The following is a 26,526-nucleotide window of genomic DNA, read 5'->3' on the forward strand; positions in this document are numbered from 1 at the left end:
CTGTGGATTAGGATGTAAAACTCTCAGCTAGTATTTTGGTCCATGCTTGTCTGCTTCCTATTATGATGATGATGGACTAACTCTCTGAAACTGTAAGCAAGCTCCCAGGTAAATGCTTTCTTTAATGAGAGTTGCTTTGGTCATGGTGTCACTTCACAGCAATAGAACAGTAATTAAGATGAAGATATTCCTCTACCTTTAGCTGTTGAACTACTGAGACAAAAATGGATCCCACAAAATTGGAATTTCCCCAGGAATCTCATGTTGGGAAGAAGGAAAGTGTTGAGGTCATGATACCAGCTAGAGGGGGAGCTTGTTTCCTAAAAGAGATTTCACAAAAGTTCTATCAACTTGTCAGATCACCTTGTGGGGGAGAATGGAGCCCAGACAATGGTGATGGATGACCACATCTTGTCTTAGACTACTTAATTGTGCATACCACTTGCTTTCAATTTAAGCCTTAACCTTGCTGGGTGGTGGTGATGCACACCTTTAATCCCAGCACTCAGGAGGCAAAGGCAGGTGGATCTCTGAGTTGGAGGCCAGCCTGGTCTACAGAACAAGTTCCAGGACAGCCAGGGCTACACAGAGAAACCCTGTCTCTAAAACAAAACAAAACAAAAACTTAACCTCATGTCATGACTCCTGAAGATGGACTGGGAGGGGGCGTGTCACAGTATCCCTTTTCCTCTTTCTCTTGGCCACATTGACAAGTCTCCCTTCTTTGTTTTTCACTACTTGTTGTCTGTTTAGTTGGCCTATTGAAGACAGGGCTGCCAGGGTCCAGGCTATGATCCTAACAACTAAAGTAACACCAGCACTTCAATACAAGCAAATATGTAAGAACCTCACAGGTGAAAAGCCTTCCCATTTCTTCGGAGGCATTGTGATTTCATTATGGAGAATATATATATGTGTGTGTGTGTGTGTGTACATATGACACGTGTGGTCACATGTGCGGTAGAGCCGATGTAGAGGTTAAGAGGAGAACTTTCTGGAGTCAGTTCTCTTTCCTCTCTTATGTAGATTCTAGGGATTACAACTTGAGTAGCCAGGCTTGCGTATCAATTGCCATTACCTGCTGAGCCATATCACTGGCCTAAAATTTTTAATGTAGGTAAATATCCAACATTTTCTTTGTGGATTATGCTTTTATATCTTACCACTTAGGCTAGATTGGCTAGTGAACCCCCAGGGACCCTCCTTTGCCTCTTCAGTGCTGGGATTACAAGTGTGTGCAACCATATTGGTCACTTTTACGGATTCCAAGGATGGAAGTCACATTGTCTGGCTTGACAGCAGGTGCTTTTCCCCAATGAGTTCTCCTCTGCATGAAAACTTAAACCACATCCACTTTGGATTTCTTCCTTGTCCCCTCCACTAGTCACTGCTGTGCCTCTGTACCTGGGTCTTTGTGTGCTTGCAAGATTGAGCTTTCTTTACCTTGGCTGATTTCTTCTTAAATACTGTTTTCAGGGCTGGGGATATAGCTTAGTGGTAGAATGCTCTCTTAGCATGCATGAAGCCCTGGGTTCTATCTTCAGCACAGTGAAACACAGGACAAAAGAACAATAATGAACACCCTCCCCCGAAAATCCTCCCCAAACAAAACAACTATTTCTAAAGTTTTTTTAACATTTGTTGTTCCACATTTAGAGCTGTATTGTCTTGAATTAAAAATATTATTCTTTAACCACTTCATATGTTTAGATAATTTTGATTATATCTATCCCCATTACCCTCATTTATTCCATTCTTCCTGAACTCCTACTCCCCCCCCCAAGTCCCCACACTTTACTCCCCCCTTTCTCTCTGTGAGCCCCAGAGTTCAATTAGGGTTGTCAGCGTGAGCATGGTTTGTTTGCTGGAGCATGGGCCACTTTGCAGTAGCCACAGCACTGAAGAACTGTGTTCTGACCAAGGCCAAGGGCAGCACAGTCTGTGGGAATAACCATGAACAGAAGGCAGTGTGACAGCATGCGTGGGCATTTAGCAGAACAGCAGCAGTAGGTTCCTCCTCGGGCCTGTGCCCTCCCTCTATGGAATAGGGTTCAAATCCATTCAGAAGGCAGTTGTCTACCCCATAAAGTCATGCTGCTATGTTCCCAGTGTCATATCTTGCCTGGCATATAGGCATTGGAGCATGCAGGGTCCATAGTTAAGACATTGGTGGTTTTTCTTCCCTGAATACACCTTCTGTGCAGTATGAAATCTAGCTGCAGGGAGAAAGCTTCCAGCTCAATTCCAACCTGATTTTTCTAAGTCTTGCAACCAAAGTGGGTGCTGTCTACCAATACAATCTATTAGCAATAGCTTTTATTGTTCTGGGGCCTCTGGGGTCTCCATGACCGATGGGAAGTATCCCACATCTGGCTCTGGGATTTCCATTTAATAACCTGTGCTGGACTAGAGAGAGACGGTTCAGCAGTTAAGAAAGCTTACTGCTTTTGTAGAGGACCCAGGTTCGATTCCCAGTACTCATGTCAGGTGGCACACAACCACCTATAACTCCATTCCAGGGGATCCTATTGACCCTGGCCTCTGTGGACACCTGTGTGCACATAGAGTACAAACTCACACACGCACACAGATATACACATAAATAAGAGAAAAAACATGGCTTCTGGAAGCTGGAATTTACTTTTTGTGTACAATGTGGAGTAGAGATCCTACCCCTCCTACATATTATAAAACTCCCATCCAATGTGCTTACATTATGTGATATTCCATTTTCTATAACCTGCAGTGTAGAAGTGAAGGGAGACTGCTGTTGATTTCACCCAGAGACTGGCAAGTACAATTAGCTAGGCTAGTTTTTTACTTTTGTTTTGTTCCTCCTTGCAGAACAGTGCTGAGTCTTAGTAAGGACCGCCTTTCAGGCCCCATAATATGTCCTTGTGCCTCCTCCATGCCTGGAATTTGTGTGGGCTGCACAGGGGCCGGAAAGGAGAGTCCTTTGTCACAGCAGGAGAAAGCTTTGTCCTGTCTCTTGCACTTAGCAATGCCTCATCAGAAGCTTTCGGCGTTTATGTAAGAAGTTTAATTTTTCTTGAACTTGAGTGAACTTAGTTTAAAAATTGTGTAGAATAGGATGTTGTCTTTCATAGTATTGGAAACGTCTTATGATAAACACATTCTTTGTTGTTGTTAGCTTTGTGTTGTGGAAGTGTATATTTGGGAGGGGATTAGTGGGCTCTGCAATAGTGGGGAACTTGAAAACCTCTTTTAACTGTTTTCCACGGCTCCTCTTCCACTTTCTTCCTCTTCGGTTTCTGTCTCCCAAGTCCTCATACCAGGTGCTCCATTCGGAAAAAGTGAGGAAGAGGTTAAAGAATAATTTCCCTAAAGAGAAAGCGTGGCATAGTGAGAGTGAACGAACATGGGAGGGGGGTGGGGTGGGGCACGGAGGGGAAGGAAATGAGATGATCTGTGCCTCATCGACACAAGTGTATCTTTTTTCTTAGGGCAGCCTTGAACCCGCTCAAGGCTGTTTAGGAGGAAGCATTTTTTTTTCAGGGTGGTAGGAAGGAGGGATTTGTGTTTCTAGACCCTTTTCAAGTGTGTATGTTGGATCCAGTTTAGTACTGGAAGGGTCAGCAGAGGGAAAAAAATTTCAGTCTTAACCAGTCATGCTCTTGTTGTTAGAAGAATGAAAATCTGTAGCCTTTTACATGTGTGCATGTTTCCACTTAAGGACTATGATGTATATGTTTTATATACATTAATGCTAGAGATAATTTGGTCTGAAAGTAGTTCTTCAGATTTAAAGAGATGTGAATTACATTGATTAGACAATCACAAGGTTATTTTTCTTGTGCTTCTGCATTTTCTGATTTTTGTTGTTGTGGTGATGGTGGTCACTTCTTATTGGCAGTGATTATAAACATTAGTTCCATAGTGACTCTCGTTTCTTTCCTGTAATAATTGACACGGGGGGGAAAAAAAGGCTTTCGTCAAGGGTTAAAATGAAGTTGCTTCTTATGCCTTTAATCCCAGCACATGGGAGGCAGAGGCAGGCAGATCTCTGAGTTTGAGGTCAGCCTGGGCTACAGAGGGAGTTCAGGGTTACCCAGAAAAACACTGTCTCAAAAAACAAAAAATAAAACAAAACAAAAAGAAAAACAAAACAAAAAGAAGTTGCTTCTGATTGTAGTTGTTGTGCAATTATTGACGTGCTTAAGTTTACATAGGAAAACAGTGTAAGCTAGTGTGAAAGGCTGAGGGGATGAGCTTCTAAGTGTTCTATTCAGTGACTTGAGAACACACATCCAGAGATCTAAATTCTGATGTGATTTTTTAAAAATAAATTTAGTGTGTGTGTGTGTGTGTGTGTGTGTGTGTGTGTGTGTGTATAGGTCAGAAGACGATTTGTGGGAGTTGATTCTTTCCTGTCGCGTAGCCCTAGGGATCAAACTCAGGTTGTTGGGCATGGTGGCAAACACTTTACTGACTGAGCCAGCTTGCTCTCTGAGTTCGCAGGTGATTTCTCATAATGGAAGGCATGTAGTAACCACTGACTGAAGATTGGGGCTGTTAAAATTATGCAATATTTTTTTTCAGGGAAGTACAGATGAACTTTGAAGTTTACTTATCTGTGTCTTGTTGTCATTATACTGTTATTAAAAATTATCAGCCGGGTTGAGGATGTGGCTCATTGGTAGAGCATGTCTAACATGTACTCAGTCCTAGGTTTAACTCCCAGTATCACAAACAAAATTTATTACCTGGGTATGATAGTTTACACCTGTAATCCCAGTATTTGGGAGATTGAGGCAGTAGGGATGTAAAATGAGTTTCAGACCAGCTTGGTCTATGGAGTGAAACTGTCTGAAAAACCAACACCAAACCAAACCAAACCAAACCAAACCAAACCAACCAACCAACCAACCAACCAACCAAACAAACAAACAAACAAGGTTTGGGATATTGCTGGGAAGGGTACTTGCCTAGAATGCAAAAGCCCAACACCAGAAAGGAAGATCATGTTGTGTTAGAAAGATATGTTGTTGATTAGCTCTGTTTAATATTTAGAGGCATTACTTTTCCTGGAACAGTACTTGATAGCCTGGGTGCAGTAGACATTTTATTGTGGAAGTATTGTATGAGTCAGGTGAACTTAACTTTGCTTTACTGAAATAGGATAAGTTGTCCTTTGTGATGTGTGTTATATTTATTCATGGGCTATATGATTGATGACTGTATACATATATGATAAGGATTAGAATCAGCCATTAGAGATAATAGATGGTAAGTACATTCGATGATGTGTGTGCTATAGGAGGTGGAATAGTACAGTTCTTATTTTTATTAATTTAATAATACTAATTATAATTTTTTAGAAGTCTTGTAAAAATTTATTTTCAGATCCCCTGGAGCTGTAGTTACTGGCAGTTGTGAGCTACTTGATAGGGGTGCTGGTGACCAAACTCAGGTCTCTGGAAAAGTAGCAAGTGCTCTTAAACTGCTGAGCTATCTCTCTAGCAACTTAACTGCCTCTAGTCAGGATCTCTTTGTTATAGGCTGGTCTTCAGCGCGCCCCCCCCCCCCCCCCAGTCTTCCCTTCAGCCTCTGGAGAGTGCTGAGATTGCAGTCACGTGCCACCATGCCCAACAATGTTATTTTAAAAATGTTTACACATAAAAACATTTTTGACACTTATTTATTTTGTGTGTGTTTGTGAGTGTGTGCACCACAGCATGTATGTGGGGATGAGAGGACAACTGGTGGGAGTCAGTTCTCTTCTGCCACCATGTGGGAGTCAGGGATCAAACTCAGGTCATCAGGCTTGGCTGTCTTACTGGCCCAACAATTGAGTTTTTTTTTTTTTTTCTCCAAGATAGTTTCTCCATGTAATCCTGGCTGTCCTGGAACTCATTCTGTAGACCAGGCTGGCCTTCAACTTGAGATCCCCCTGCCTCTGCCTCCCGAGTGCTGAGATTAAAGGCGTGCACCACCACTGCTGGCAACAATTGAGTTCTTAAATATGAAGATCAGGGCCCTATAGAGAAAAACCTTTCTGAGCAAGAGTTAGATAACTCATGAGTCAGAGGCATCCAGAATGGAAATGTTTAAAAGGAAAAGTGGGTTTGAGATACAGTAGTACAGTGTCAGAAAGCATTTGACTAGCATGCTCAAAGAGCCACTAACTAAATGAATAAACAACTAAAACCTGTCTGTGGGCCTAGGCAAAGCTAGATTAATGTATATCTTTCCATAGCTGTAAGCCTCTTCCATTCTGTGAATGCTTTTGCGATGAAGAGCAGATTCCAAGGTCAGCGGCTTCTGTTAGAGGAAGCAGCCTGTTAGGAACCCTCAGCTGTGTGTAGACTCAGGAACTGCAGAACCCTTGGGGTAGGAAGTAAGAAACACAAAAGCAATTCCTCCAAAGAGCCTTCTGTTCAACTTTTTTTTTCTTCCAGTGATGCCATCTGCAATTTTGTCATTTGCAATGATTCCCCCCTTCGAGGTCAGCCTGTTATCTTCAATCCTGACTTTTTTGTGGAGAAACTCCGACATGAGAAACCGGAGGTGTTTACCGAGTTGGTGGTCAGCAACATCACGAGACTTATTGATTTGCCTGGAACTGAGCTGGCTCAGCTGATGGGGGAAGTGGACCTGAAGCTGCCTGGCGGGGCTGGCCCAGCCGCAGGGTTCTTCAGGTCTCTAATGTCTCTCAAGCGGAAGGGTAGGTCTTGTGTCTGTGACGGGCACAGTCTTAGCTGCTGATTGGGCTTTACTCTCTTTTTAAAAAAATGTATTTTAAATGTATGCTATCTGTTTTGTGCCTGCTTGTTTGTGCCAGGTATATGCAGTGCCCATGGCAGCCAGAAGATGGCGTCAGATACCCTGGAAGGGAGTTACAGGCAGTTGTGAGCTGCCATGCCAGGTCCTCTGCAAGAGTGACAGTATTCTTAACTTGCTGAAGTGGGCTTCCAGGACTGTGCTTTATCCCCTTAACATCTGTACCCTCACTGGGAAGTTGTAATTATCCTAAAGCAGTTTTTGGTCTTTTACCCTCATTTTCATTAGTAGAACTTTAAACAGTAATGATAAAAATTATGAAACTGTCTAGATGAAGAAATACTTAAACCTGCATGGTGATGCAGATCTTGTAATCCCAGCATTTGGATGGCTGAGGCAAGAGTATCTGAAGTTTGAGGGAACTTGGGCACATTTGTGAAATGCTGTCAGAGAAAGAGGAAGATGAGAGGAAGGAGGAGAGGAGAGAAGGGAAGTGGAGGTGAAGAAAAGGGAGGAGGGGAGAGGAGAGAAGATAGAAAATATATTCAGTACCTGAGAGAGGATATGGTTAGTTTAGGTAGTTATCAAGGGCATCTTAATTTTCATGCCCTATGAATATTGTACTAAACTAATGTTTTTCAGGTGACCTTCTGTCCTTCCTTCCTTTCTCCTCTCTCTCTCCCTCTCTCTGAGTTGGTATCTCACTCTGTTGTTTAGGCTGGTCTCACTAGGCTCAAGTGATCATCCTGCCTTAGCCTTTAGAGTAGCTGAGACTGCAGGAATGCACTGCTCTGGTCAGTTAAAATGATACTAGAGAAAATAAAGTTACATAGCAAGAGAGTACAGTCAAGGAAGCCTGAACAATTTTTTTTGTTCTACTGAAGATGAACTCATGGCTACATCCATATTAGGCATACGTGTATGCAGTTGTATTTTGATGCTGTTGCCTCCTTCCTTTTGACTTCCCCTGGACTCTCCCGAGTATGTCCCCATCTGAGCTTCATATTCCCGTTCTTCCTTTCTTTCAGTTTGTTTATTTTTAGATAGTATCTCTTATGTAGCCCTGGCTAGCCTGGAACATGCTATGTAGACTAAGGTAGCTTTGAACTCACCAGAGGTCTACCTGCCTCTGTTCCTCAGTGTTGAAATGAAAAGTGTGTGCCACCCCCCCTCCCCCATAGAGTTTCTCTGTGCAGCTCTGGCTGTCCTGCAACTTACTCTGTAGACCAGAGTGGCCTGGAACTCAAGAGATCTGCCTTCCTCTGCCCTCTGAGTTCTAGGGTTAAAGGCATGCACCACCACTGCTTGGCTTTTTTTCCTTTTTAAAATAACCCACAGAGTATAAGTTGTGCTGCCTGCATACACACAGGTATGGGAACATGAGGAATTTACCAGTGGCTGCACACCCAGAGAAAAATGGCTGCCCCAGCAGCCATCAACTGAAATAGCTCCTCAGCTGGGGTGGGGCCTGTAATGTTGATTGGCTTAATCTTGTGCAGGTCTTTTGCAGATAATCACAGTTGCTGTCAGGTCTTAAGTGTAATGGCTGTTTCATGTTCAGAAGAGAGCATTTCACCTTGTTCATCTCCATCCCCAGCTCCTACTTTTTTTTTTTTTTCTGTCTTGTCTCTTTTTGGGGAGAATGTTGATATTGATGTTCCATTTAGGGTTGAATACACAATCAGCTATTTGAGGCACTGTGACCATTATGAGTCTACATTAACTGATGCCCTCTTGGAAAAGAAGGTTTTCTGACTGAAGTTGAGAGCAGCTCACATCTGTAGCATAAACATTTCAAGTCAGTTTGACAGCTTGACAATTTAGCAAAACAGTAGTAGTAGGTTGCTCCTGAAGGCCCAGTGGGCCTCCCCAGCCATGGGCTTTTTTTTTTTTTTTAGTTTTTCGAGACAGGGTTTCTCTGTGTAGCTTTGCGCCTTTCCTGGAACTCACTCTGTAGACCAGGCTGACCTCGAACTCACAAAGATCCGCCTGGCTCTGCCTCCGAGTGCTGGGATTAAAGGCGTGCGCCACCACCGCCCGGCTCAGCCATGGGCTTTTGACCAGGCTTATAGTACCAGGTATGAATTCCCTCCTGTGGAGCAGGCCTCAAAGCCACTTAGGAAGTGTAGAGCACTATTTCTTTTTTTTCTTTTTAAGGATTTATGTATTTTTAAAGTGCATTGGTGTTTTGCCTGCATGTATGTCTGTGTGAAGGTATTGGATCCCCTGGAACTGGAGTCACAGTCAGAAGTGAGCTGCCATGTGAGTGCTGGGAATTGGACCCAGAGCTGACAGCATTTTTTGGTGTATTTCTAGTTTTTAGTCTAAATTTTTTTTTTTTTTAACTTTTTGTTTACCAATCTTGTGAAAACATTTAATGAAAGTAGAATGCTTGAATGCTTTTAAAATCATGAACTGGTGAGAAGGCTCAGCAGATAAAGACATCCATCCACTGCCAGTCTGCTGACCTGAGTTTGAGCCCCAGGACCCACATGGTGGAAGGGAAGAACCATCTTTCATAAGTTGTCCTCTGAACACCACATGTTTGTCATGCCCCCGCCCCTGACCAAATAAATATGCGTAGAAAGAATCATTACATTGATGGCCTTGTACTCTTTATGTGATACAGCCCTGTCCTATGATATGTTTTTTTCAGAAAAAGGAGTGGTATTTGGATCTCCACTGACAGAGGAAGGCATTGCCCAGATATACCAACTGATTGAATATCTGCACAAAAGTAAGACTACTCAAAGCTTCAGTATTCAGTGTTTAATGAAGAATTGCCAGTTTTCCATTGAGAGTTGGCTGATGAGTTAGTAAATGCCAACTACCCATCAACAAAGAAATGAACCACTGATTTTCAGGTGGTAGATTTTAAAAATATATTTCCCTTTGAATTTCATGTCCATTATTGATTTGCTTTGCTTTCAAAGATGTAGATAAATTAGATAATGTCTATGAAATCATAATTACCTATTAGACAATTCTGGAAGAATTCCTTATTCCTAAAGAATTAGGACATTTTTCAAGAAAGCATCATACTTCCATTTTCAGAGTTCTGTGATTAGCATACACTCTTCAGTTAATTCTCATTTAGTTTTTAGTAGTCCTGTGGGTTGTGTGTGTATGCCATCTAAGAGCTCAGCACAGTCAAGAACTTGTAAAATGTGGAGCTTTTTATATGACTTGATACATTTAAATACCAACCAGATGTGCCTTTCTGACTTACTGGGTGTGAGACTGTGCAGGAGGAGCACAACAGAGATTGTGGACTCACGTCTTGAAAGGGTTGGAGGCATCAGGATCTGTGGGTTTTTAAAAAGTTTTTACATTTTTTTTTTATTTTGGCAAAAGGTAGATTAAAAACATAACCAGCCATCAGGGTTTTAAGATGGAGAGAATCCAGGTTTTCAGCTTGTTTGTGTGATGAGAATCCTTGGCTTCCTTCAGCCCAGCTGCTTTGTGGACGTGACCTGCTGGAGCACAGGGATGTGTTGTGCAGTTTGTTGTGGGTCCCATTCATTCCTTTATTGTCACCTGCCTGGCCCTGAAATGGGGGGAATACTCAAAGATGGAAACATGGACAAGCTTCTTCCAGATCAAACAATGTGTCTGTCTATCTGTCTTTTGAGATCTCCTTATGTGAGTTTAGAGCCTAGTTGGATGGGAGCAGCTCATTTGGAGTGACCTAAGCTTTTGGGAGTCTCTTAGCTGCAGAGTGATCTGTTAGAGTCACACAATAATGCAGAGAGTCTAGGTTTATTCTTGGCTGAAGGAAACAGTTTATAGGAACCACAAACGCCCATAGATGAACTCAGATCCTTGAGAGTCTGTGAGGAACAAGGATAAAGGTCTTGAGATTTGTTTTTCAAGCTTTTTTTTTTTTGCCTATTGATTTTGTTAAATTTGGTATCCAGTGGTACCTCAGGAGGATGAATGACCTTTGCAGGACCACCTTTCAGTTTGAGTCATCTCTAGGTGCTCAGGGGGGCCAAAAAGGTTTTAAGCTTCCCTAGAAATATTGGCAAAACCTCCTTTATAAAGGGTGCTGTGGAAGGTCTTTAAAGGGAAGCCATGTTTATACTATGTACATTAACCATGATTCTCCTCTGTTCTCTTTTGGCTGTCCATGCTAAGCAGACTTGCGAGTAGAAGGCTTGTTCAGAGTACCAGGCAACAGTGTCCGACAGCAGCTTTTGAGGGATGCTCTCAATAATGGAACCGATATTGACTTGGATTCAGGAGAGTTTCACTCAAATGATGTTGCCACGCTACTGAAGATGTTTCTAGGAGAGTTACCAGAGCCCCTGCTTACCCATAAACATTTCCATGTACACCTCAAAATTGCAGGTGAGTATAAGAAGTAAGAAAGAGATGGAAATATTTTTTTCAGTTTAGTGAAGTCCTTTGTGAGCTCCTATTGCTTATTACTCACTGTGGTGCTGATACTGGCTCAGACTTCATGATCCTAATGTACTTACAACTCTTGGCTAGTTAAGTTTGGTTTGATCAGTTACTGTCTTCTTCCTCTTCATCCTTCTCCCTTTGAAACATTTTTAGAAAATTACAATTATTTTGTGTGTTCATGTGCAACGACCTGGTATGTATGTGGAGGTCAGAAGACAGTTTTTGGGAATCAGTTCTCTTCTACCATGTGGGTCTTGAGGACTAATCTCAGGTCATCAGGCTTGGCAGCAAGCTTCTTTACCTTTTGAGATATCTCACAGACTTTAAATGTTTTCCTTTGAAAAAATATTTTCTTAAAAGATTTATTTATTTTTATTTTATATGTATGGGTGTTTTTGTCTGCAAGAGCAACAAGTGCTCTTAACCTCTGAGTCATCTCTAAATCCCCTTAAATGTTTTTGATAAATAAATTTCTTGTTGATTTTTGTATCTCAGATGTAGCCTACCACCACACTTGGAACATTTCAATTGCTCGATAAAGGTGTGCCTCCCATAGGGTTGGGTGTTTCACTGGGTTTATACCTCTCAGGTGGTTGCTGGTTCTGTGCTTTTGCCTTGGTTTGGAGTTTTTGCAGGTATTTCCATGCCTAAGTTGAGGTCATCTCTGACTCTGCAAGCTCTTCTTTTAAAAGCATTATTATTTGCTTATTGAGCAGGCAAATAATACTCAATGGTCATGATAAAAAAGCTTCTCTCCTACCCTATTCCCAGCACCTGTTCTTCCCAGAGGCAACCAGGGCTGTGATGTCTAATGTAGCTTTCCAGAGGTGTTTTGTACACTGTGTGTGTGTGTGTGTGTGTGTGTGTGTGTGTGTGTGTGTGTGTGTATGTATCCTTTTTTCCCTCTGTTTATGTAAAGGCAGAATATTATACCCATTGTTCTGTGTTTGCTTTTTCACTTAGTGTATCTTGGAGACTGTTCTATTCTTAGCTCTTAGTTTTCTCATTCTTTGTGTCTATGTGGTAGGGAATTCATTCTTAAATTGCACAGCTATTATGCTACAGTAGGCTCTAAGTGCACACAGTGTCAAAATCCATGCTTAGTTTTCCACCCATGGTATTTCCTTTCTCTCTTCCCACCCCCTTTTCCTCCACCCTTCACCTTCTCTGCCTCCCTCTCTCCTTCCTTTCCTCCCTCTCTTTCTTACTACCCCCTCTGTGAGTCAAATGCTCTTAACCTCTGAGCCATCTCTCCAGCTCTTTAGCTGAGGTTTTTAAAGTCACATTCACTGGTGATTTTAATAGTACAAATGATGATAAGTTACTAATATGCATGGAATTTTACAGTTACATTTCAGAGAAATAAAGTTTTAGATCCTTGAAAAAGATTAGAGGCTGGCAGTGGTGGTGCACACCTTTAATTCCAGCACTTGGGAGGCAGAGGCAGGTGGATCTCTGTGAGTTCGAGGACAGCCTGGTCTACAGAGCGAGTTCCAGGACAGGCTCCAAAGCTACACAGAGAAACCGTGTCTTGAAACAACAAAAACAACAACAACAACAACAACAACAACAAACCTAAGCAAACAAAGAATGAAAAAGATGAGAAAGTATAAATGGTATTTTATGTGTTAACATGTAGAGTATTTGCTTTATTTGCCTTCCCGCTAAGCTCCTCATTTGGTACAGTATCTGACATCCTCTACTGTGCTGCCTGGTGACTCAATGCTCTTGAGAACATGGGAAGGTGTGGCACAGTTGGAGAGGAGTCATCCTGTGTATGATTCCCTCTGACTTACCCTTTAGCCATAACCTGTCCGACTAGGGAAGAGGAGAAGGGCTGACATTGTCAGAGGTGCGTGTGGACTTGATTTTAATTCTTTTTTTTTTTTTTTTTCTTTTTTTTTTTTTTTCGAGACAGGGTTTCTCTGTGTAGCTTTGCGCCTTTCCTGGAACTCACTTGGTAGCCCAGGCTGGCCTCGAACTCACTGAGATCCGCCTGGCTCTGCCTCCCGAGTGCTGGGATTAAAGGCGTGCGCCACCACCGCCCGGCTGATTTTAATTCTTTTGAGTAGTGCTGGGACATAATTGTAATTAACTTTTTGAGGCACTGCCCAGATGTTTTCCAAAGTGTTTACACTAGGGCTGGAGAGATGGTTCAGTGGTTAAGAGTACTGGCTGCTCTTCAGAGGACCCTGGTTTGACTCCCAGCATCCGCTTGGTGGCTCACAACAATCTCTATCTGTAACTCCAGTTCCAGGGGATCTGATGCCCTCTTCTGGCCTAAGTGGGCAGTGCACAAACATGGTGCACAGACTTACATGCAGGCAGAAGACCCATATAGATTTAAAAAAGACCCAAAGTGATTACACCATTTAACACTCCCACCTGCAGTAGAAGGTAATGCTTGTGTTCCAGTATTTGTATTGTCAGTACTTTTGTTCAGCTCATCCTAGTAGGTGTAAAGTAGTATCTTGTGGTTTTCCTGATAGACGATTCAAGCATGCTCAGGCTTTCTGACCCCTCGTATGACGTCTCCCTTCTATCCTTTCTCTTCCTTTCCCGCTTTTCTTTACATTGACCATGCATTGCTAAATTATGTCACACTCGCAATCCTTCTACCTCAGTCTCCTAAGTAGCTAGAACTATAGGTGTGTGTCATCATGCCTGGCTTGTGTGTGTTATTTTCTTGGAAGGAATATCTATTCAGTGTTTTTTGCTTTTTGCTTGTTTTTGTTATTTCTTTGAGATAAGGTGCCACTATATGTCTCAGGCTGCCTCTCAGCCTCCTGAGTGCTAGGCACACAGGTGTACGTCACCACACTTAACCTACTTAACTCTTTCCCACATCTTAAAATTGGATTGCCTTTAGTTATTGAATTAGATTGACATAGTATTTGTTGTGTTTTGCATTTTCTTTCTTGTGCCGGGGCTCATGCTATGCCTGCTAACATGTTCATAGTCACACAGGAAGTACTTTGCAAAACCCATTGCCTATTTCATTTCATTTTATTTTTACAGTGTTGATATTTGAATCTAGGACCTTCCTAAGGTATTAGCAGTTTTGAATTTCCTTTATGATTGATTCTTTTATTCCTTCTCTTTTTTTTTTTTTTTTTCTGGTTTTTCGAGGCAGGGTTTCTCTGTGTAGTTTTGCGCCTTTCCTGGAACTCACTTGGTAGCCCAGGCTGGCCTCGAACTCACAGAGATCCACCTGGCTCTGCCTCCCGAGTGCTGGGATTAAAGGCATGCGCCACCACCGCCCGGCTATTCCTTCTCTTTATTTGGTGGGACTGAGTGGAAAATAATAATCAATAATAAGTAGCATTGACTTTTCTTTGCCTTATTCCTTCCTTTTCATTATTATTTTTTAAGATTTGATGCAGTTTGATGATAAAGGAAATAAGACCAGCATACCAGACAAGGAGCGGCAGATTGAGGCCCTGCAACTGCTTTTCCTCATCCTCCCTCCAGCCAATCGGAACTTGCTGAAGTTACTGCTTGATCTCCTGTATCAAACAGCGAAGAAGCAAGACAAGAATAAGATGTCTGCCCACAACCTTGCCCTTATGTTTGCACCCCATGTCCTGTGGCCCAAAAATGTTAGTATTGAGGGGAAGATCTTCAGGGGTTGGCTTTCTCAGGCTGGGCCCCTCCTGTGGTTGTACATGGTGAGGTTATCAAGGATCCAAGGTCCAGCCTTCATATTTATGAGGTTAGGAGCTTAGGAGTCATTAAAGCTGAGGGGCCTGGTTTTTGTAACCTCACTGATACGTCAGTCTCCAGTGACCCTGCATGGCTACTTCTTTCTGGAACATTCTAGCTGCTAAAGAAGCTAGAATATTTGTTTTGTCTAGACAGTGTGAGTCCCATCTTAATAGGAATGTTCCTGTGTAAATCAGGTTGATTTCTAATGATTGAAGGATTAATACAAATTGATTTCTAAAGGTTTAGAATAGAGTAGTGTGATCATGTGACAATGTAGTCTAGCCTGTTCCTATGGTTTTACTCCATATATTCAGTTTCCTTTCATAAAACTAAGTGTGCTTCTTACTGGGGTCATGGCCTCATTACTGCCTTACATTTTCAAATAGTCTGTTAAACAAATGTTTGACCTGAACACATGAAGCTCAGGTTCCCACCTCTTCACAACACAGGCTTTGATAGGAGATGAGATTATGAGTAGTTTATCTGGGTTGGAAACTACAGCCCAGATCTGTTACCTGTTTCTTTATACTTTCTATGTCCAGTGGGCAGGGAGTAGCTGTTATCAGTTACCTCGTGAGTTGTTAGAAAGACAATAGAACAGATTGTTATAGTGACCAGGGGGAGGTTTTTGAGAGTATAAGAAATAAGGAGCTGGGCAGTGGTGGTACATGCCTGTAATCCCAGCACTCAGGAGGCAGAGGTGGGTGGATCTCTGCATGTTTGAGGCAAGCCTGGTCTATAAAGCAAGTTCCAGGACAGCCAGAGCTATTACACAGAGAAACCCTGTCTTGAAAAGCCAAAACCAACCAACCAACCAACGAAACAAACAAACGAAGAAATAAGGAAAGGAAAGTTAAGGAGAGAGGTTATATGTAATATTTTATCTCAGTAAGTAACAAGTCAAAATTAATGAACTGCTCTGAAAAGCCAGGGGTGGGTTAATGGGAAGCAGATACACCGACAGTTATCTACATCAAGGAGCTCAAGTCTCATGGTGAAGGCTTTTGAATTAGCTAACCAAGTTCTAGAGGGTTAGGCTTGAAGCCTATCGTCAGAGTATGTGCTATAGCCTGAGCTTGACCTCTCCCAAACAATCGACTGAGATAAAACCTTCAGTGCTGTTGGAAAGAAACAAGCTGTGGTTATAAAAGGAAGCGTGTGTGAGGCCTTGGGAAGAGCAAACAGATGAAATAACAAGGATGAAGGCATGGCATATAGAGATGCTGAAATGCTTAAGGAGGCAAGAGAAACAAGAGAAGGGGTCAATGGCAGTTTGACTGTATTGTAGAGAGATGTCAGCTCTAGTAGTGTTAGTAGACGGTTCTCTGGATGAAAGCCTCAATCTCTGCAGAGCCAGTGTCTTGGATGGCCAGTACAGACTGGCTTTTCTGCTGTGTGTGTTTTGAATCCTAGGTTAGATTTTCTGCTTAGATGTCTGTGAGCAGAAGTAGGAAATGAAGAAAGCTTAAGGATTTCCTGGTCACTTTAGGGACACACATCTGTGCTATTATGTCATTTCAAGTGGAAACTTGCTAACCCAAAGTGACGAAGTACTGTTGAACACTTCCCAGTTCTTAATGTCCTTTTTTTCCCCATCTCTTTCCACTGTCTAGGTCACTGCTAATGACCTTCAGGAGAATATCACAAAATTAAATACTGGGATGGCTTTTATGATCAAACACTCCCAGAAACTTTTTAAGGTAGGTAAGGGATGGCATTTGGCTAGTAACAGGACAGGGAAGATGGGGACAGAGTAGGATCCTGGAGGAGAGGCGTTGTTTGGGATTGTAAAGCATAATGGGTGGTGGGAGGGCTAGAAATGGGAGCCAAGGCTTCTCTGTGCTCTGGCTAGCTGGTGGTTGCCAAGTGTGACCTTGCCTACCTACCACAAAAACCAAGGTTGTGGTTTGGCAGCCCCTTTTCATGCCATACTGTCTCTTGCGGCCCAAGCAGGCAGTGTTTCTGGGGATAAGTTTCTCAAGAAATGTGTATGTCGTGTGTAGATTTCATGGATTTAGTCTGTTACACAAACGCCACATGTGCTAATATTTGAAAGGGAAGTCCTCTACTTTGGTTTTCTGCTGAACAGCTGAGCTGCAGTGTCTTGAGTTTCCTAAAGGCCCCCTGCTTCAGGGAGAGGATCCTAGCTGTCCTGGAGAAAGGACCTTTTTAGATTGCAGCCCTGACCCACTGCTGTTGCTAAGAATTTAGGAATGGCCCTGCAGGCACATCTTGGTCATTAGAGTGTACCTCCTTGATAGGGAATCTTTTGTCCTCTGGAGAGGATGAGAATATCCAAGAGCACCACCTAGTTCTAGTCCCCTCTTTTCTTTTATTTAAAGTAAACTTTATTATTAAAAAAACTCTTGCAAGCCAGGCGTGGTGGCACAGACTTTTAATCCCAGCACTCAGGAGCCAGAGCAGGTAGATCTCTGAGTTTGAGGCCAGCCTGGTCTACAGAGTGAGTTCCAGGACATCCAGGGCTACATAGAGAAACCCTGTCTCAAAAAAAAAAAAAAAAAAAAAAAACAAACCAAACCAAACTAAAACAACAACAATAAAAAAAGTTTGCCGCTGGGCGGTGGTGGCGCACGCCTTTAATCCCAGCACTCGGGAGGCAGAGCCAGGCGGATCTCTGTGAGTTCGAGGCCAGCCTGGGCTACCAAGTGAGTTCCAGGAAAAGGCGCAAAGCTACACAGAGAAACCCTGTCTCGAAAAACCAAAAAAAAAAAAAAAAAAAAAAAAAAAGTTTGCAAATAAAGATGTCACACACCAAAATTAACCCAAAGTCTATACAACTTAATGAACTTATTTACAGTTAGAATTGGTACTTGAAATGGAATCTGTGAAGCTTCATGTTTCATTTTTTCACTCTCAGGATTGATTATATTTTATGCACTTATCCACCACCCAAACCAACAATCCATGACAGAGTTAGAACTAAAAAAACAATTCGTTTACATCCTCTTCCATAACTCATGTCTACCACCTGTGTTCAGGCCTTCCTCACTCACTGTTAGCCTTCTTCCCTTTTGTTCATGTTATACTGCATCCACATACGCACTTGTTTACATATACATATATTGTATACGCCTAGACTCTGCATATGAGAGTACATGTGCTTTATTTCTGAGTGTGACTTTGCTTAATATTATACATTCTAAGTCCATCCATTTTCCTGCCAATTTTTAACCTCGTTTTTCTTTAAAGCTAAGTAGTAGTCTATTTTTTTGTATATATCAAATTTTCACTATCCATTCATCTGTTGATAGACAACTAGATCAATTCCAATTCTTTGCTATGGTGATTAAAGCAGCAGTCAACATGGGGTGCAGCTGTTGTATGAGGATATGGAGTTCTCTGGGTGTGCATGTCCAGGAGTGAGATAGTTGGGTCATATGGTAGATCTTTTTTTTAATATTTTTAGTTTTTGTCTTTTTATGACTGACTGACTTACTCAGCATAATGTCTTCAAATTTATCCACAGAGTAGCATGTGACAGCTTTTCCTTTCTTAAGGCTATATAGTATTCCATGTGTATATATTCATGTCCTGCTAATCTATTCATATATGAATAAACATTTAGATTGCTTCTATGGTTAAGCTGTTGTGAGTAATGCTGCTGTGAACATGGATGGTTAAACATTTCTTAAAGTCTTGCCTTTATTCTTTTTATTTTTTGTTTTGGTTTTTTGAGGTTTCTCAGAGATCTGCCTGCCTTTGCCTCCTGAGCGTGTGCCACCACTGCTTGGCTTCTGCCTTTATTCTTTTTGGTGTATTTCCTAGATCGTATGGTAATACTTTTTAAGTGTTTTTGAGAAACTGCCACACTGTTTTCCATTTCTCCTAATAGCAGAGTAGGATCCATGTCCTTAACAACCCTGTTTTTCCTGATATTATTTTCTGATTGTTGTTGTCCTAGTGGATGTGGGATGGGTCTCACTGTAGTTCTGATGTCTGTAGAGATGGGTGATATGGAACATTTTTTCATATGTCATCGTTACTTTTGTTCTGTTGCTGACAAGACACAATGGCTAAGACAACTTTTTGATTTTTTTTTTTGTTGTTGTTTGTTTTATTTGTTTGTTTTTTTTAGAGACAGAGTCTCTCTATGTAGCTCTGGCTGTCTTGGAACTCATTATGTAGACCAGGCTGGCCTCCAACTCACAGAGATCCACCTGCCTCTGCCTCCCAAATACTGGGATTAAAGGTGTGCACCACCAAGCACAGCTAACCAAGGCAACTTAGAAAAGAAAGCATTTAATTTAGGCGTATGGTTTTAGACAGTTAGAGCCTATGACGGCAGAGCAAAGGCATGGCAGCAGGAGCTGCTGAGAGCTCCCATCTTGATCTGCAAGCGGGAGGCAGAGAGAAACACTGGGAATGGTCTGTATTTGTATGTTGGCTCACGTGAGTGCCACATGCTGTATTGGTTTTTTATTTTTATTTATTTATTTATTTATTTATTTATTTATTTATTTATTTTCGAGACAGGGTTTCTCTGTGTAGCTTTGTGCCTCTCCTGGAACTCACTTGGTAGCCCAGGCTGGCCTCGAACTCACAGAGATCTGCCTGGCTCTGCCTCCCGAGTGCTGGGATTAAAGGCGTGAGCCACCACCGCCCGGCTGTATTGGTTTTTTAAAACATCGGCAACTACAGTGGTATTTTTCTAGTTTCCCATTAGATCTGTTGAGGTGCCTATTTGGTCAAATATGGTATTTTGGCAAGTGTTTGGCTTTCCACAGTAATCTGTCCGTTAGATAATGTTATGATTCTCTTTCTGTGGCCTGAAAGAATTGTAGTCCTATTAGCCACTGAGCCCTGGTTTTCTTTTATGTCCTACTCAGGCTCCTGCTTATATTCGGGAATGTGCCAGATTGTACTATCTGGGCTCCAGAACCCCAGTGTCAAAGGTAAGAACAGGAAACTGGTCTTCAAACAAGGGAAGGACTAAGATTAGTGAAGTTTTAAAACAAAATGTAACATCATCATTAAGCCATTGTTTTTAATGTTACAGCTCAAACTTACATAATCATTCGTTTTAGCAGGGACAGAGACTAAGAAGAAAGTTGTGGAATTAAAATGCCCCTATGTATAATATGCTTGCTTGTTTGCTTTCAGAGGTCCTCATTGGTGGATGATATACTCTACATTAGTGTCATGACAGATCTTAGGTTAAAGTTTTTCATAAGATGCATTGTATTTTTATAGCCTATGATCTAAGCAACCTGTAAATATCAAATACATTATAGTAACAGAGGTCCAGTATTATATAATTCTTTTTTAAAATTTTAATTTAATTAAAATATTTATTTTATTTTATGTGTGTATAAGTTTACCACTTGTGTGCAGTAGCCTGTAGAAGTCAGAAGGTGGTGTTGGATCCTCTGGAACTTGAGTTACAAGTGACTGTGAACTGCCATATGTGTCCTGGGAATCAAATCTAGGTCTTCAGAAAGAGCAGCCAGTGTTTTAAACTACTAAGCCATATCTCCAGTCCTAATTTTTTATTTATTTATTTATTTATTTATTTATTTATTTATTTATTTATTTGTGTGTGTGTGTGTGTGTGTGTGTGTGTGTGTGTGTGTGTGGTGGTGGTGGTGGTGGTGGTGGTAATGTTGGGTCTTGGATCTTGGTTTGAGTCCAGGGTCTCTCTGTGTAGCCCTGACTATCTTGAGACTGGCTATATAGAACAGACTGGCATTGAACTCAAAGAGATCTGCCTGCCTCTGACTCTACCATGCCCAGCCTTTAATTTTTACTCATGTGTATGGGTATGTGCATGGGTGCCAATAGAGGCCAGATATGCAGCCTATATCCACTCCTATATAATTCATTCTTATTCAAGTTCATTGATGTGGTTAAACTGTCAAATAGTTAAAAGATTTGATCACTTGCTGCTCTTGTAGAGGACTGTACTTTGGTCCCCAGCATCCATGTTGTGTGACTTGCAGCCATCTGTAACTCCAGCTCTGGGGGAAATTGACATCCTCTTCTGGCCTTCATGGGAGCCACACACATACTCTCTCTCTCTCTCTCTCTCTCTCTCTCTCTCTCTCTCTCTCTCTCTCTCTCTCTCTCTCTCAATAAAAAGGGAGAGAAAAAAGATGGTATTCTAGATTGCTTTCTGTTGCCGTGATAAACACTATGACCAAGGCAGCTTAGAGTAGAAAAGGGTTAATTTCATCTTCCACTTCCAGGTCACATCACTGAGAGAACTCAGGGCAGTAGCTTAAACAGAAGTGGAAACCCTGAATGCTGCTTGCTGGCTCACTCACTGGCTCATGCTTAGCTAGCTTTCTTGGATAGTCAAGGCTCACCTGCCTAGAGATGGTGCCACCTACAGTGGGCTGGGCCCTCCCCCTCCCACGTTCGTCAGGACAATCTCTGACAGATATGGCCACAGGCCAGTCTGATTAAGGCAATTCCTCAGTGGAGGTTCCCTCTTTCCAGTGACTGTTGGTTGTGTCAAGTTGACAATAAAAGTTAGCCAGCAGCATATGAGCAAATGAGCTTTGAGAAATATATGATGCTATTAACAGAAAGTTATGTAAGAGTATTGAGGATGTATTAATTTGCTTTTTTATAAATTTTTCTGTAGGATGATCTTGATCTGACAACCTCTTGGCATGGCATGTCCTTCCAGCTGGCAAGATCTCAGAAACGGAACAGGTTCGATTCTTGTTCTCAACAGGAGGAGACCCAGCAGCATACAGAAGAGGCCCTGAAAGAACTCTTCCAGCATGTTCATAACATGCCAGACTCAGCAAAGAAGAAGCAGCTTATCAGACAGGTGCCAGGATGGGGGAGTGGGGTGGGCCCTGGGAATCCCCAGAGAGCAGCTGAGATCTCACTTGGGTTTCACTCTCACTGGGAACAAGCTTTGGCCCAGCCAAAATAGCAGGCTGGTCCATGGAACCGCAATGCACTCCTGTCCTGAAGAGAGGTGTGCAAGTGCTTGGCTTTCTGAAGTTAACTGTGCTTAGAACATCTCCAAGTTTGCTTGGAGAGAACCAACAGTTCCAATGGTCCAGAATTGAAATGCTCTATGTTTTCTAGGTAAATAATTTAATTTCTGAATTTCAACTTTCAGGTTTGCACAACAGTAATAGTTACATGCCTGTGTCACACTTGTGAAGGTGGAGAGGATGGGCAGAATGGCTGGTAGAGCGGAAGGGGTAGCTCTTCCTGATGGAATGGTTTGCAGTTAGGAAACACCATAAAGCAGGCTCAAGTATATTGAACAGGAATTCTGGTGTCTGAGTTTGCTTCTTTTGGGGTTTTGGAAGTAAGATTAGGCCTTTCATTTGCCATTTTGAGGACTCAAAGCATAGTATGAATGAATCCTTACTGCTTGGGAGTTTCTTGGGAAATTCGTCTCAGTCCCTCTTGAATTTTAGCTGCATAGGCAAGGTCAGTGCATTTTATTCAGTTTTCCCTTCCTGTACAAACTCCCAGGATAATCAACACGCTAAAGGAAGGAGGAACGCTTGGAGCACAGTTGTGGAAGTTTCTGTCCACAACTGAGTGGCCCTGTTGCTGTTGGGCCTGTGGGAGGTTTGACATCTTGGCATCAGCATGTGTTAAGGGCAAAACAGTGTATCTCATGGTCAGGGGCTGTAGTACTCTTTGAGGGCATGGCCCCAGTGAACCAAGACTTCCCAGGAGGCCCTTCCATAGGATAGATACCTTCCACCCCTGACCCCAGACCTGGCTTTGGAGGACACTGTAGACCCAAGTACAGCAGTCAGCTTTTTAAATTTCTTGTTCAGTTAGTACTTTCTTTGAGTGAAGTTGCCTTTATTTATTTTTTGGGCATCTCCAGCATAGGGCAACATATAAAAAAGTATCAGATAATGTTGGAAACTGAGCTGTTCTCAGCAGTTGACAAAGTCCTTTATAAGTGTTTTGTTGTGGCCTTAGAGATGGTTTAGGACTGCAGAATTTGAGTGTGGTGTCATATGTCTCTAATCCCAGCAGTAGGGAGGTGGAGACAAGCAGATCTCTGAGTTCAGTAGCCTGGTCTACATAGTGAGTTCTAGGACAGCCAGAGCTACACAGTGAGACCCTGTCACAAAACCAAACACACACACACACACACACACACACACACACACACACACACACACATCAGTAAATGAGAGCATTGGCTAAAGACTATACACTAACTTACTAACTTATGTCTTCCCTTTTTCTCCTGGAGATGCCTCCACACAAAACATTAAAAGTTTGCATTTAGTCTCTTTCCCTTCACAGTATTGCTGGTGGATGGTTAGAGAGCTTTAATACCTTAGGAACATTCTGGTTTAGGAATGTAGCTCACTTGGTAGAGTGTTTGCTCTATATTCACGAGGCCCTGGCCTGGATCTCTGACACCTCATAAACTGGGTATAGCCTTCTAGCTTTATAATGTCATGACTTGGAAGATGGAGGCAGGGAGATTAGGAACTAAAAGTTGTTTTTGGCCATACAGAGAATTGAGGCCAGCCTCTGCTACATGAGATTCTACCTTAAAAAATTAATCCTGGGGCTGGAGAGATGGCTCAGAGGTTAAGAGCACTGGCTTCTCTTCCAGAGGTCCTGAGTTCAATTCCCAGCAACCACATGGTGGCTCACAACCATCTGTAATGAGATCCGGTGCCTTCTTCTGGTCATACATGCTGTATACAAAATAAATAAATAAATCTTTAAAAAAAAAAATTAATCCTGGCATACAATTTGTTAAACCGAGGGCTGTCATGGGTTGTGCTAGTAACTTTCTATTTCCAAGGTACTTGATGCAAAACTAATTCTGGTTTACTGTCAGATCTTAGAGCAGTTCATAACCATTCTGGATCTTGGTTTACTGTCTGTAAACAGGGATAGTGAATGTCACTTGTGCTTTTGTGATTGCTTATCAACCTACTCTCTACATCTACACAGACTCTGGCTTTCTGGGTATCTACACTCAGCTGTTGCTTGCCTTAGACTGTTGTTTCTTGATGGGACAATATTAATCAAATGTACTCTGTATTTTCTTGTAGTTCCATAAGCAGTCTTTGACTCAGACACCAGGGCGAGAGCCTTCCACACCCAGGGTCCAGAAGAGAGCCCGTTCACGCTCCTTTAGTGGGCTTATTAAGGTGAGCCGGCTGCGCTGCTGCTGTCCACATCGCTTCTCAGGACACGTGTGTCTTCTCTGCTTGTGCACAGACAGCTTAATGCTATTCCGTGGAGTTCTACCAAGGTTAATTGGTGAGGGACCGAGTTTGGAAAGGCTTTTTTCCAAAGCATTCTACTGTGTCACAAATGGAAGGAACTCGGTAGGGAAAGCAGCAGCAGCCTTCCCTTCTTCCCCGTGTCTGGGGATAGGAGTCTCTTGCTTCCTGCTTCATACTACACACTTTTTTTTTTCTTCCTGAGACAGGGTTTCTCTGTCTAACTCTGGCTGTTCTGGAACTTGCTTTGTAGACCAGGCTGGCCTCGAACTCACAGAGATCGGCCTGTCTCTGCCTCCCGAGTGCTGGGATTAAAGGTGTGCACCACCACCACTGCCTAGGCACACTACACACTTCTTTATGCGGTTCGCTACATGTGTGGGGAAGTGAGCAAGCTGAGGACTAGGGAAATTGTTGGACAAATGGATTTTCTAATACCCCAGTGAATTTTGATATCTTTAATTTTGGTGAACTTAATGATTTCACTGTTGTTTTAGTCTCTTTTAATGTGTCAAAATGATTAGAAATCTTGTTTTTTGAACTATTAGAAAGTCTGTTTCTGTGTTGTTGCTGCTGTGTATGCAGATGGCTGAACATGAGTGCAGGTAGTGAATGTTGCCATCAGATGGCAGTAGGTGATTTAATGGTCCTAGGCTCCTCATTTCAATGTCTGACTAAGGCGGGCTGATCCAAAGGGATTAGCTCTGTTCTTAGTTCTACTTTTCTTTTAAAAATTGTTTCAATATTGTTAAAGTATGTAATTCTACAGATATCAAGAGCCTTTTGACTAAAACTTGCATTTTTTCTCTAACAAATGTGTGCCTTTACATTTTCTCCCCTTTATGCTGAAGTCATCAGCAGTTGCACTTTCACTCGGCCCTAACTTTGATCCTTTTTGTGTTTTGTAGAGGTCTAGAATCCATTCTTCATCCTCATGGATGGGGCCAGTGGCCTTTGGGACATGACACTTGCTGTGGAGAGTTTCCTTTGCTATCCACAGTGCAGTGAAAAGGCAATTTGTGGGACAGGAGAGAATAGTTGAAAGTCATGGATCTGGTTAGGAGACACTATCCAGAAATAGAAGGAACTTGTATAGCTCAAAATTACTGAAAATCCAAGCTCATTTTAAAACAGGCAAATACCCGGGTGGTGGTGGCCCACACCTGCAATCGCGGCACTCGGGAGGCAGAGGCAAGCAGATCTCTGTGAGTTTGAGGCCAGCCTGGGCTACAGAGCGAGATCCAGGACAGGCTCCAAAGCTACACAGAGAAACCCTGTCTCAAACCCCCCCTCCCCCCCAAAAAAAACCCAAAAAAAACCCAAAACCCAAAAACCAAAAAACAGGCAAATAACCAGAATAGACATTTGTCTCAAGACACACATGTGACCAAGAAAGACAGGAAAAGGTGTTCATCATCATAATCATCAGGGGCATGTAAAGTGAACTCACTAGGATGACTACTGTCGACAAAACAGAAAGTTACAAATGTCGATGAGGATGTAGGGAAATGAAGACCCTGTACACTACTGCTAGGAATATAAAACGGCAGAGCTGCTGGGGAAACAGTATGGCGGTCTCTCAGAAATCAACACCAGGATTACTTTATGACCCACCCATTTCAGTTCTGTGTATATACCAACAAATTGAAAGCAGGGGCTCAGGGAGTCATTTGTATATCAGGTTATTCATCCTCAGAAAGGATGTAGAGTCTGATGCACTCCTCACTCTGTGGGCCCTGAGGACGTGATGCTGCGTCATATAAACCAGTCACCAAAGGTCAAATGTTGGACAGTTCTGCTTATTTGAGGTACTAAAGTGGTCAAAGTCATGGAGACAGGAAATGATTTGTGACTCCTGGTGGCCTGAAGTATGGAGGGAATGAGGCGTTATCTTTTGTTTAGGAGGGATAGTGTGGGGATGGGTGAGCTGGCAGTGTTTTATGACACTGTGACTGGAGTAATGCCACTGAAATATCCACTAAGTGGAGAAGGTCATAAACTTGATTGTAAGTTAAGTTCTTTTCTCTTTCTTTTTGAGACAGGGTCTCACTGTGTAGCTCTGGCTACATATAAGTGTTCCTGTAATTGAAGCTGGAGTGATGTGATTTTGTGTTTTGGCTTGAGGTGTATTGGTAGTTATTGTTTGAAATGTAGGTGGTGTTGTCTGTTTGGCTATTACTTACCTCTTTACTAAGGGAGTACTTGAACTTCAGAAGTTATCGGATGAAACATTTTAGAATATTATTATTTTTTCTTTTTTTGGTGGCAGCTGTCAGCTGAATCCAGGGCCTCATACCTGTGAGCAAGCACTCTGCCATTGTGCTACATCCCAAGCTAACAACAGCTTCAAACACCGAGGTTATAATAGCAAATTTATAAAACAGAGGGGTGAGATGTTTTCATTATAAATGAAGAGATTTTTGAACTGATAGAAGATACAGACATTTCGCTCAGTAGCTCTGCAGTGAAGTGG

The 26,526-nt window shown here is 42.3% G+C and overlaps 1 protein-coding gene across 2 annotated transcripts in view; it reads left to right on the forward strand.

The window, feature by feature from the left end:
* Positions 1-26,526, forward strand: part of Arhgap19 (Rho GTPase activating protein 19) — a 45,452-nt gene that overhangs the window by 9,502 nt on the left and 9,424 nt on the right. The window contains exons 2-9 of one of the 2 annotated variants that reach the window (XM_059258125.1): positions 6,420-6,685; positions 9,398-9,478; positions 10,882-11,091; positions 14,521-14,747; positions 16,467-16,553; positions 19,701-19,766; positions 21,458-21,649; positions 23,880-23,978. In XM_059258125.1, coding sequence (XP_059114108.1) covers positions 6,420-6,685; positions 9,398-9,478; positions 10,882-11,091; positions 14,521-14,747; positions 16,467-16,553; positions 19,701-19,766; positions 21,458-21,649; positions 23,880-23,978 — 1,228 coding nt within the window. The remainder of the gene's footprint in view (positions 1-6,419; positions 6,686-9,397; positions 9,479-10,881; positions 11,092-14,520; positions 14,748-16,466; positions 16,554-19,700; positions 19,767-21,457; positions 21,650-23,879; positions 23,979-26,526) is intronic. The other variant, XM_059258134.1, reaches the window with a different exon arrangement.

Source organism: Peromyscus eremicus, chromosome 1 (assembly GCF_949786415.1).
Source record: "Peromyscus eremicus chromosome 1, PerEre_H2_v1, whole genome shotgun sequence".
NCBI classification, from domain to species: Eukaryota; Metazoa; Chordata; class Mammalia; order Rodentia; family Cricetidae; genus Peromyscus; species Peromyscus eremicus.